The sequence below is a fragment of the Palaemon carinicauda genome, chromosome 35 (genome assembly GCF_036898095.1).
Source record: "Palaemon carinicauda isolate YSFRI2023 chromosome 35, ASM3689809v2, whole genome shotgun sequence".
Lineage (NCBI taxonomy): Eukaryota > Metazoa > Arthropoda > Malacostraca > Decapoda > Palaemonidae > Palaemon > Palaemon carinicauda.
This window is the reverse complement of record NC_090759.1, coordinates 65702361-65714860: the sequence shown is the minus strand read 5'-3', so window position 1 is coordinate 65714860 and position 12500 is coordinate 65702361. Positions and strand designations below refer to the sequence as shown.

Here is a 12500-nt window from a genome sequence, read left to right as displayed (position 1 = left end):
GGGTAATGACAAAAAAAAAATGGTTTATATAAAAAATGAAAGTTTAACAAATGAAAATCATTAATTTCTTGACTCTCTTTACCTCGAACTTTAGACTATAATAATCTGATGTTATTGTGAGTCATACAATCTATGACTCAGTTGTCTAGTCATACAAAGTTAAGTCAGATAGTATAAACAATAAAGCTTTTATTTTCTATCATTTCTTTTTTATATATTTGAATGATTGATATCACTAGATTAGCATTAAAGGTAACAATGTCTTTATCACCATTGCCAACACATAATTTGCAAAAATCTCAATGCTAGCAATATTTTTAAGAATCAATGTTGCCTACATGACCTGTTTTCAATTACACTGGCATCAAATTCAAAGACAGGGCTAACACTGTCTTCATCAGCGTTGTAACACCTTAATTGTAAAATTCTCAATACTGGCAACATCTTCAAGAATCAAAGCTGCCAACATGACCTGTTTTTTTTTTAATTACACTGGCATCAAATTCAAAGACAGGGCTAAAATTGTCTTCATCAGCGTTAAAACACCTTAATTGTAAAATTCTCAATACTGGCAATATTTTCAAGAATCAAGGCTGCCAACATGACCTGTTTTCCAATAAAATTGCATCAAATTCAAAGAAAGGGCTAACACTGTCTTCATCAGCGTTGCAACACCTTAATTGTAACGATCTCAATACTAGTAATATTTTCTGGAATCTTTCAGCATGATCTTTTTTTCAATATCACTGGCATTAAATTCGAAAACAGGGCTAACACTGTCTTCATCAGCATTGCAACACCTTAATTATAAGAATCTCAATACTGGTAATATTTTCCGGAATCTGTCAACATAACTTTTTAATCAATTACAGAGGCATCAACTTCGAAGACAGGGCTGCCAACAAGGTTGACACCGCCGGGACTAGTCACCAATTTTCTTCTTACACATCAAAGAATTGTTATTGCCGACATAAATCCGTCCATTTCTGGTTTACTAATGCCACAAATCACCATCATGTCAAGTAACTGCTTTTTTTATCCTTGTCCTCACCCAATGCCGTGACCAACCAGGTCTATTTCAAGGACCGTAAAATTCTCGGCCTTGACTTTGGGAGATAATTTGTGGTGCCGAATAATCCGTATTTCATTCTCGAACTGTCGACCTAACATTGCTTATATAGACAGTGACTAACCCATTCGGCCACGAAGAAAGATAAAAGTCAATGACAATTCTACTGTACTTATACCTGTCGAATTCAGGTATTTTGTACTTAGAATTGAAATCAACCCATCTTCACCATCGTAGCTAATTGGTAGTTTGATATCATTAATTGAATGCCAAGTAACAAACTACCAATTAGCTACGATGGTGAAGATGGGTTGATTTCAATTCTAAGTACAAAATACCTGAATTCGACAGGTATAAGTACAGTAGAATTGTCATTGACTTTTATCTTTATTCGTGGCCGAATGGGTTAGTCACTGTCTATATAAGCTTGCCGACCAGGGTTCGATTCCCGGCCGGAGCCAAGCTCTTGTCTTTGTGTGATTTCGCCTGGGGCTCTGATCCCGAGGTCGTTAAGAGAATCCAGACATTAATATATCAAAAATATATATGGCTTATTTGAATATGAAAAACACGTAAAAATGTGCAAAATTTATCATTAATTGAATGCCAAGTAACAAACTACCAATTAGCTACGATGGTGAAGATGGGTTGATTTCAATTCTAAGTACAAAATACCTGAATTCGACAGGTATAAGTACAGTAGAATTGTCATTGACTTTTATCTTTCTTCGTGGCCGAATGGGTTAGTCACTGTCTATATAAGCTTGCCGACCAGGGTTCGATTCCCGGCCGGAGCCAAGCTCTTGTCTTTGTGTGATTTCGCCTGGGGCTCTGATCCCGAGGTCGTTAAGAGAATCCAGACATTAATATATCAAAATATATATGGCTTATTTGAATATGAAAAACACGTAAAAATGTGCAAAATTTATCATATATATATATATATATATATATATATATATATATATATATATATATATATATATATATATATATATATATATATATTCGATCACGCGCACTGGCAAGAGCTATAAATACTCAGTGTCTCTCTTTCCTTCCGGTAGAGGGTAGAGAGAGTAGTCATACCCTGGTGAGAGGGGTTGTAGTTAGGAAAGCGGGAGGGGTAGTATGGGTTGAACCTATGTGTGTGCTTATCTATCTGAATATTTAGCTGTCATTTTGACGGATCGCTTACACCAGTATATAATATATCTCTGGGGAAGGAGGTCATTATGTTCACTGCTTCCCATATGTCCGATTCCGCCTCTTGCAATATTCATTCCTTTCGACGGGCATTATCACTACAACGTTTTTTTTCTTAACGACAGGATAGCATATGGCAGTCTGCGTGGGGACACCTGAACGTGGTGAAACGGTTTGCGTATCGCCATGGTCAGCAACGCTGTTCTAGTTAGAGTACACTACTCTATCGTATTTATCTTCCTCTTTTTTAATTCTATAATTTATATATGAAAAATGTATTTTAATGTTATCTTATTTCAAGTGTTCAATACTTGTCTTGTGGCTGATATATTTTCTGATTTCAGGCTATTCCCCCCTGTTGGAGCCCTTGGGCTTGTAAAAATCCTGTTTCTCCAGCTAGAGTTGTAGCTTGGCTATTAATAACAACAACGACAACAACAACAACAACAACAATAATAATAATAATAATAATAATAATAATAATAATAATAATAATAATTGGTCAGCGAGTGATGAAACCTAGTCAAACCCGAGACATAAGAAGTCACATGTCTGAGGCCTTTGTCCTGCAGTGGACTAGAAATGACTGCATTTGTTGTTGTTTGTTTGTTTAACGGACAACACCTGTATGTTACACTGAGGAGAACAAGGCATGTAGCATAAGCTAGCGACCTCATCCTACAAATTAGAATAGCCAGCGATTTGCAACCGACCTTGGGTGTCTGTTGTGAGTGACAATGGAAGATAGGCATGTGTGAGAAGCATGTACTTCGAGTGAAAGCTGATGTGACGGACAAATTAACATTCGTTTCACACCTGGCTTGAAGGAAATCAGCAAACGATGGATTACTGTACGAGTATGTAAAGGGAAAATAGAATTAGGCTGAGAATTCCAAAGTTTGGTATTATAAGAGTAAAAATATTAGTAATTATTTTGCTCGTAATATATCTGAAAAAGGCCAAGTGTCTGGCTATATATATGCAGTAAATATATATATATATATATATATATATATATATATATATATGTGTGTGTGTATATATATCTATATATATATATATATATATATATATATATATATATATATATAAGTATGTATGTATATATATTTATATATATATGTATATATATATATATATATATACATATATATATATATATATATATATATATATATATATATATATATATATATATATATATATATATATTCTGGTCACGCTGAGCTCTCCCCATCCCTCGGAAAGCGGGGAGAGGAGTGGTCATACACTGGTAAGAGAGGGAGGGTGTTGCGTGTGCATATCTATCTAAATACTTAGGTGTCATTTTTGACGGGTCACGTACATTAGTTAATAACATAAGTTTCGAATTATTCTATTTTGATAAAGACTGGAGACTACTTACCGTAGTACAAGCTATAGAATATTTTATTTCTTAACTAATCATGCGATTTAAAGGTATAAAGGCCGCTCACGAATGGCAGAGGCATGGGACAGTGACATTGTCCATCAAGCAGGACAATACCCTAGAGACTGACCATATATTCATATGATAGGCGCTCAAGCCCCCTCTCTATCCAAGCTGGGACCAAGGAGGGAGTGGCTTCTGGTGACTCAGCAGATAGACCTATAGGCTCCCCCAAACCGTCCCCACACCCCATCCTTAGCTCACAAGGATGGTGAGGTAGAAGCAACCAAAGGAACAAACGAGTTTGAGCGGGACTCGAACACCAGTCTGGCGTCCACCCATTAGGGATGTTACCACATCGGCAACCACAGCCCTAAGATACTGAATAAATTTTTTATTGGCTTAGGGCTACCGTTCATCCACAAGATTGGAACAAGATGTTCCATAAAAGGATTGTTACTGAACTGGTATTAGCGAGACTCTGAAGCATTAAATGACTGATATTTAGCAACCACTTGGATAATTAGGGGCTAATCACTCTCTAAAGGATTGGGATAATATACTTCTCTAAAAGTTAAACATATTCCCAATCAAATGTGAACGTTAAATATATTTCTTCATTTCAATAAAAAAGTAAAACAATTTTAGATGTTTTAGATGAAGGAAAAAAACAAAAGTGGGTGCATATCAGAAGAGAGAGAGAGAGAGAGAGAGAGAGAGAGAGAGAGAGAGAGAGAGAGAGAGAGAGAGAGAGAGAGAGAGAGAGAGGGTGAGCAATCACTCATAGAGAACAAGGCTCGAAATTCTCTTAAATTGTCAAAAAGCGAAGGCAAATTGACGAATAGATTGAAGATTAACAAATAGAAAAATTAATAAGAAAGCTAAATGGGTTATAATCAAGATAGGTCATGGCAGCTGGAAGTCATATTAAAGCTTTTATTACTTTCATAAATTCAAAGTTTGTCAAAATACACATACACGCACACACACACACACACACACATATATATATATATATATATATATATATGTGTGTGTGTGTGTGTGTGTATGTGTATACACACAGACACACAGACACACGCACACACACACAACACACACACACACACACACACACATATATATATATATATATATATATATATATATATATATATATATATATATATAAATATACACATATATATACATATATATAAATATATAAATATATATATATAAATATATATATATATATACACATATATATATATTTATATATATATATATATATATATATATATATATATATATATATATATATATATATATATACTGAATTATAATTATGTTGGAAGATATACTAAAAGACCCTTTATTAATTAATGTATTGATCTTAAGATATTATTTTTATAAATGTAATTTAATATATTATAATAGTAATATATCATAATTAGCAATGATTTTTTTATCAGTATAAATCTTTATACCCATTCACATAGAAACTTCCAGGTCATCCAAACCAGCGTTGCAGAATAAGTAGAAAGAGAAAGGCGTTACCCTCTTATATAAATAAATAAATAAACAAATGAATAGTTAAATAATTAAAAGAGATAAATAAATATGTCATAAAAAGGTTTCTAACAAGGCGAGGAAAGTTTCAGCACTAAGCCAAAGGATAAGCAATGAATTGAATTACCTTGAAAGTAACTAGGATGTACATACGCTTAAAATATGCTTTACTTATTCACGCGGTTTCAATAAGTTGGGTTAATTGTAATACATTATTAGAGTAATCGCAGCTATCATTAGAAATAGTTTTATCTGTAAATCAAAAGTACATTGATTCTACAAGAGATTACTTTTTTCTAAATACTGCTACATTATTTATAAAGCCAAGATAGATAAAGATATTACGCATACTTTATAAAGCCATAACTATGAGAAATATTGTAAGCTCTTACTGTAAATGGTATCTTAAAAACGATACATTTACCGTTCCGAACAATACAAAACAAAAATATATATAAATGAAAAGCCTTTTAAACCTACAATTCAGCGTCATCTACATATACGTTTTCATATTCGTATTTTTCCAAAGCGAAAATGATTTTCGAGACGGATTTTGCACCACGAACACGTTTCCCGCCATATTCAATTTCACATCAACAGACAAGTTTGGCGGAAGATGACAGAGAATATGTGGTCGTGGGGCATCACTCCGTTTATAGATGATGTTGGGATTATGATGGAACTATTAAAATTGACTTGCCTTCATGATCATTGAAGCTCGTGAGCGGACTAAGCGAAAATATATGTAGTTTTACCACTTCTAATTCGAAGAAGATTTGTTCTTTGCCGCCTGTGCGCGAACATTCCATGAGCTGCATAAGCAGCACCGAATAAATCTTACTTCGACCGGTAGAGTCTTTTGGAGTTGTTATTTTGTTTCTTTTATTTTTAAGTGAAACTTACATCTCCTTAATTTGATTTTAAATGCTTATAAATTTGTTTACAATTTTGATCAATTAATTATTTATTATGTAAACATATAATAACTTGATATTAGGTAATAAAAATATGATTTTATTGGCAATTCAAAATATAACGTTGCAACAAACGCTTTCAACTATCAGCCCGCTCACGACCAACAAGGACCCGGATGAGAATGTAAACAAACGAACGTTAGGCTGGATCAAGTCCAACACCTTCGGATGATGAGCCTTGACAGATGAGAAGATAGCCTACCTGTACCTGTATATCCTAAAGATGCAAAGAGAATAATGGGGTGCATTAGGATTTTTCTTTTATACATCACCACTAAATATTAAAAAAGGGGATTTAAAAGAAGAAATAACTACTACTGCTATATCATTTTACCAGCTAAACATCAAACTTCGCTTGTACAAACACTGCTGCCTTTCTGATTATTTTAAAAGCAGCCAATACTTAAAGGTTTAGCCGTTGTTATCTGTAAAATTTACAGTAACCTTGTAAAATGCACTTATTCTCTAACATCAATAAACATAAATTGTTGCAAGCAAGGTGAATTCATCAAAGCATTTGTAAGACAACGTACATTCAAACACAAAATGACAGAAGATTGGTATTTATAGTGGATAAAACTCAACAAAACGAAAAAGAGTTCCTCAGTTCTGACGATAACTAAATTGCCGTATTTTCAAGTACAATTAAATGAGCACTTGTTATGGATTTAATTACAAGTGATGGCTTGTGAACGATATGTCATATCAGAACAAAAGCAAAGGAAAAGCGTGTAATTGCGTGAATATGCTTTTACGTACGCAAGTGAAGCTGTCTGTGTGTGTGTCTCTTGATAAAACGGTCATGTTTATGTAGTTTTATTCCGAAGGGTCAATTCTAGTAAAGTCCTCGTATACAAATTAAAATCTAACTCTTCCTATGTAATGCATTTCCTGAATCAATTAGCCTATCTTTTAAAAGTGCGTTTGACATCGCTTACGAGGAAAACCGTTTATCAAACATTTCAATATGTGACCTCACTGAACTTTGGTATCTTCACTATACCCGTCTATAGTAATTTTTTTTTAATGAGGCAGATTGCACCGACTCGCAGGGGTACCATTTTAGCTCGGAAAAGTTTCCTACTAGCTGATTGGTTAGAATTATCCTATCGAACCAATCAGCAAGCAGGAGACTTTTCCGACCTAAATGGGCACCCCTGCGAGTTCGTGCAAACGCGCCTCAAAAAAAAAAAAAAAAAAAAAAAAAAAAAAGTACAGGTCACGATTTACTGCAATATTCAACCCTATGTCCATGCATACTTTTTATATTCAAACCAGTTCATTTATAAGAATGCTTCTGTCAATTAATTTATCTATTCTTGTCCACCGGTGGTGATTGGTCATCTATCAGTGATTTCGTCAGTATAACTATCCATTACTATCGGCTATTAATCACTAAACATATTCTCTCCATCATGTATGAATTCTGCTTGGCCATCTACGATTTGCAAGGTTCTGAATAGTCATTTGTTTCAATAGATTAATCTCTACAGCTTAAGGCGAAGCAGATTTGCGTGTAAGAATCACTTTGCAAGTATCAACACATGTTAGGAGCTGTAACAAATAAAGAGAGGTGTCTAGCTGTATGAAGATCCAGAGTGTATGCACAAAAACAAAAATAAATAGAATCTGGTAACAAAAGACAAAGCATTCGGCGAATATATTCATCCATGTATCATAAAAGTAAAGGGAGACAAGTATCACACGCGTATGAACTATGAAGTGTAGGAAATGATTTCACAGTGAATATATATTATCCTCAGTCATCCAACACAGACTATCTAATCTACCTATAGACAATTATTATATAATTTTAGACTCGCAAGTGACTGACATACCTGTGGCCTCGTTGTAGTACACATTAATTCGTTCGAGTTGGATTTCATGTTGGCCTGTGTAAATACCATTGGGGTCAATGCCGTGTTCGTCGCTGATCACTTCCCAAAACTGCAAGTAAATAAACAAGTAAACAAATTTTAATATGTGTATAGGCACGGGTAACAATTGATAAGATATAATGAAATGATAGAGAAATGTGTCAACATGAGAATAAAAAGGTAAATAGTAAAACTTATTGAATTGATCAATAATCAACTTGGGTAAACGCTCGTTGAAAACAAATCCAAAGATACGTAATAGAGCGTCACTTAAATGCAGGGCAAAACTGACATACATACATACATACATACATACACACGTATATATATATATATGTAGTGTATATATATATATATATATATATATATATATATATATATATATATATATATATACGTATGTATATATATGTGTGTGTGCATGTGTAATTTCAATAAAGATAATAAACCGTCTATAAAAAACCGATAAAAAGTCAATATCCAAATTTATATAAAAGAAATTTAAAAACAACGATATACTGAACCACGAATAAAAAAAAATACGACAACTATACAATCTTATTTCATAACCTCACTAAACAATCTATGGCATTGTTTCCTCAATTGTCTGTTTCAAAGCCAGCCCTACAATTGACATTCGAACTTCTAAATGTTGGCTAAGATTGATCCCCAGGTGTGGGTGCAGAATTATAGGGCGAGACTCTACAGAGAATGATGGAGAGAGATCTACAAATAATGATGGCAATAAATAAACTGCATGAAAGTAATAATTAATAAAAAACAACTCTAAGATCAGTAACAACGTTAAAATAGATCAGTCATATATAAATGAATAGAGACTTATGTCAGCCTGTTCAACATGAAAACATTCGCTACAAGTTTGATCATCTGAGGTCTCGCTCATTCAATCTCCAGATTATTGCTGTTTTTATTACCTGTGTAAAAGCATAGTACTGAGTATTTTTGGTATTGCTTTATACGTAATTAGCTGAGCGTTCGGATTAGGAATTTATAATCTGTAACATCAAAAGGAAATGGAAAATATCTTATCACGTCAGCGGTTACACCGAAAAGTTTTAGTTCTATAATAATAATAATAATAATAATAATAATAATAATAATAATAATAATAATAATAATAATAATAATAATAACAACAACAACAACAATAATAATAATAATAATAATAATAATAATAATAATAATAATAATAATAATTGTTAATGCTATTATGCGGTCTATTATAATATCCATAACCAAAGTTGATCCCAATAATGAAAAATATAATTACTGTTACCTTTATTATTGTCAACAAGTTTAGTTTTTGATTAAACATTATCTCTTTCCTAAACAACAACAACACAACAACAACAACAACAACAACAACAACAACAATAATAATAATAATAATAATAATAATAATAATAATAATAATAATAGCATATATCACAATATGCCAAAAAGTCATTGCACAATATTTCATAATGGGTCTGCCATCTAAAAATAACTACTATTACTTTGATATAACAAGTGATATTATCGCACCAATGTCGAAAGTACTCGATACACAATAGAAATATAACTAATTTCTTATTTTCAAAAAAGAAATGTATGCGTATATCCTTATTCGACGTCAGTAATCATAGCCAGTTTGTAGTAGAAAAAAAATATCAGTTTCTGAAACTTCCCAATTGAAATTTCTTTATCAGAAGTTAAGCAACTTCACGCTCTGATTTAATTCGAAATAATCATTTAATTATTACGCTTCTCTCTCTCTCTCTCTCTCTCTCTCTCTCTCTCTCTCTCTCACTTACCGCATTTGTCTTCCCCCTCCGGAATCACCTTGAAGGACCGCCCCCATGAATACGCTTAGACGAAGGGCAGAAGGGATGGATAACCTGTCATGGTGGAGGGGAAGGGAGGGAATATGGGATGAGGGAAGGGAAGGGAAAGGGAGGGGGAGGGAAGGGAGGAGGGCTAATCGAAGTTTTGTTGTGGCAACGCAATGAAAGTTCGATAGTCGTTGCTAGGCGGTTTCTCTCTCTCTCTCTCTCTCTCTCTCTCTCTCTCTCTCGGCCTGTCAAGAGCATGGCTTTTAAACATCCTCATTTTAACAAGAAAATTTCTTAATATTAGACATACATAAATTACATATATTCACACGTATATAATATATAAATTATATATATATATATATATATACGTATATATATACGTATATATATGTATATATACAGTATATATATATATATATATATATGGTATGGTCAATGACATACAGGTATCCTGGACCAGGGTTCGAAGACCGGCCGGTCAGATACTATAGTCTTTGAGTAATTTCGCCTGGGGCTCTGATCCAGAGGTCGTCAAGACTTTAATGTATTAATATATATGGCTTATTTGATATATATATATATATATGTATATATATATATATATATTATATATATATACATATGAATATATATATATATATATATATGTATATATATATATATATATATATGCACGAATATATACATACAGTATGTGCGTACGTGTGTGAAAAGTTTCACGCAATATTATACATTAACCTTAAAATCAATTTGCATTTCTATTCGAATCATGGTTACTGTCGAACTATACAATCAAGATTCCATTAAATTTTGATTGAAATCGACCTATAAGTTAATAAAGTTCACATTTAACCAAGAAACCCGAAAAAAAGGTTCAATTTAATCTTGGTTTAGGTTAAAAAAGATGACTTTAGTTGTAGAAATATTACCTCCCTCTTTCTTAAACAGACAAAAAGAAGTCTCTCTCTCTCTCTCTCTCTCTCTCTCTCTCTCTCTCTCTCTCTCTGAATTCCTAAATATAGAAATACGGAAGTGATATACTTGATTACATGATCATGGCTATAAATCCCTACCTTTTCGATGGCTCTACTGATAGCAAAAATAGGTGTAATGTATTTTAGTAAATAGATTATATAGGATAATCCTGTTTCACCCTTAGATTGAGACGCCAATTTCCTTTTAGTTAAAGAATATAATTTTTTCTCTTCATTTTAGTTGACGAATATAATTTTTTCTCTTCTTTTAAGTTAAATAATATATTTTTGTCTCCTCCTTTTAGTTGAAGAATATAATTTTTTCTCTTCATTTTAGTTGAAAAATATGATTTTTTCTCTTCCTTTTAGTTGAAGAATATAATATTTTTCCCTCCCTTTTAGTTGAAGAATACATTCTTTTTCTTTCTCTTCTGTTAAATTGTGACACAAGTTCGTATATCTAAACTAATCAATAATTTCCGAGCTAAAAATTGTCTTAAATTGAGGCCTGTAATTGGAAGTTAGAATATATGAATTTAGGGTTGGATGTAAGAATAAATTAGGCCGTGAGTAAATTAGGTGTAATAAATGTATACATGAAAGAATAAGAACAAGACTTGATAGAATTTAAAATAGTGAATAGATATTTAATTTTAAGAATAAATATAACGATAGTGTTATAATATGTGATTTTAAAATAAACAAAAAAAATTTAAGAATAAAAATAAATTAATGATTTTTTAACGCTATATTATAATAAAAAATAAAAGAAGCCAAAAGGTATGAATATTCTTATAAATGTAAAAAAAAAATACAAGTGAAGAGTCAAAAAGTTTAAATGCATAAGTAATGTAAGATGTAAAATCTTTTGACAATATCTAGAATTATAACTAATATGCTTCTAGATGTTATAAGCTTTCGCTTAAACTTATATGCTTCGAAAAAGCAAGATTAAGCTTTAAGAATCTGAAAAATATAATCATATCTAAATGAGCTTTTATATATAGATAATATAAAATAATATATCGTAACAAAGACTTTTTGATGTTGCCGTGTAAAAGTTATCTTTGAAAGAAATATTAATAATAATATTCAAGCTTAATAAATAGATACATAGCTGAGTGAATATAGGTCCTACATTATATTCCCGTCAAAAAAAAAAAAAAAAGAAAAAAAAAATTGTCTCAATGGCATCAATAATTCTACCGCCTGAAATATGAAAAAGGCACCTACGACTATATAGTATTCTTTTGAGGTCACACCTAATTCCTACATGACTTGAGCTTAACCTAAATAATCTCGGTTTTTTCTTAATAATAATAATAATAATAATAATAATAACAATAATAATAATAATAATAATAATAATAATATAATTTCCCCTATAAGATAAAAGCAAGTGTCCTTCTATCTCTCTCTCTCTCTCTCTCTCTCTCTCTCTCCCTCTCTCTCTCTCTCTCTCTCTCTCTCTCTCTCTCTCTCTCTCTTTTTTTATATATAAATGTATATATATGAATATATATTATATATATATATATAATATATATATATATATATATATATATATATATATATATATATATATTGTGTTAATTTTTATCCATAT

At 31.8% G+C, this 12500-nt stretch overlaps 1 protein-coding gene across 2 annotated transcripts in view; it reads right to left on the bottom strand.

Annotated features, from left to right (window-relative positions):
* Window positions 1-12500, bottom strand: part of LOC137627817 (tubulin beta-4B chain-like) — a 42607-nt gene that overhangs the window by 19218 nt on the left and 10889 nt on the right. Inside the window, exons 2-3 of one of the 2 annotated variants that reach the window (XM_068359186.1) lie at window positions 8047-8155; window positions 6411-6425 (exon numbers count right to left, since the gene is read on the bottom strand). In XM_068359186.1, coding sequence (XP_068215287.1) covers window positions 6411-6425; window positions 8047-8155 — 124 coding nt within the window. The remainder of the gene's footprint in view (window positions 1-6410; window positions 6426-8046; window positions 8156-12500) is intronic. The other variant, XM_068359187.1, reaches the window with a different exon arrangement.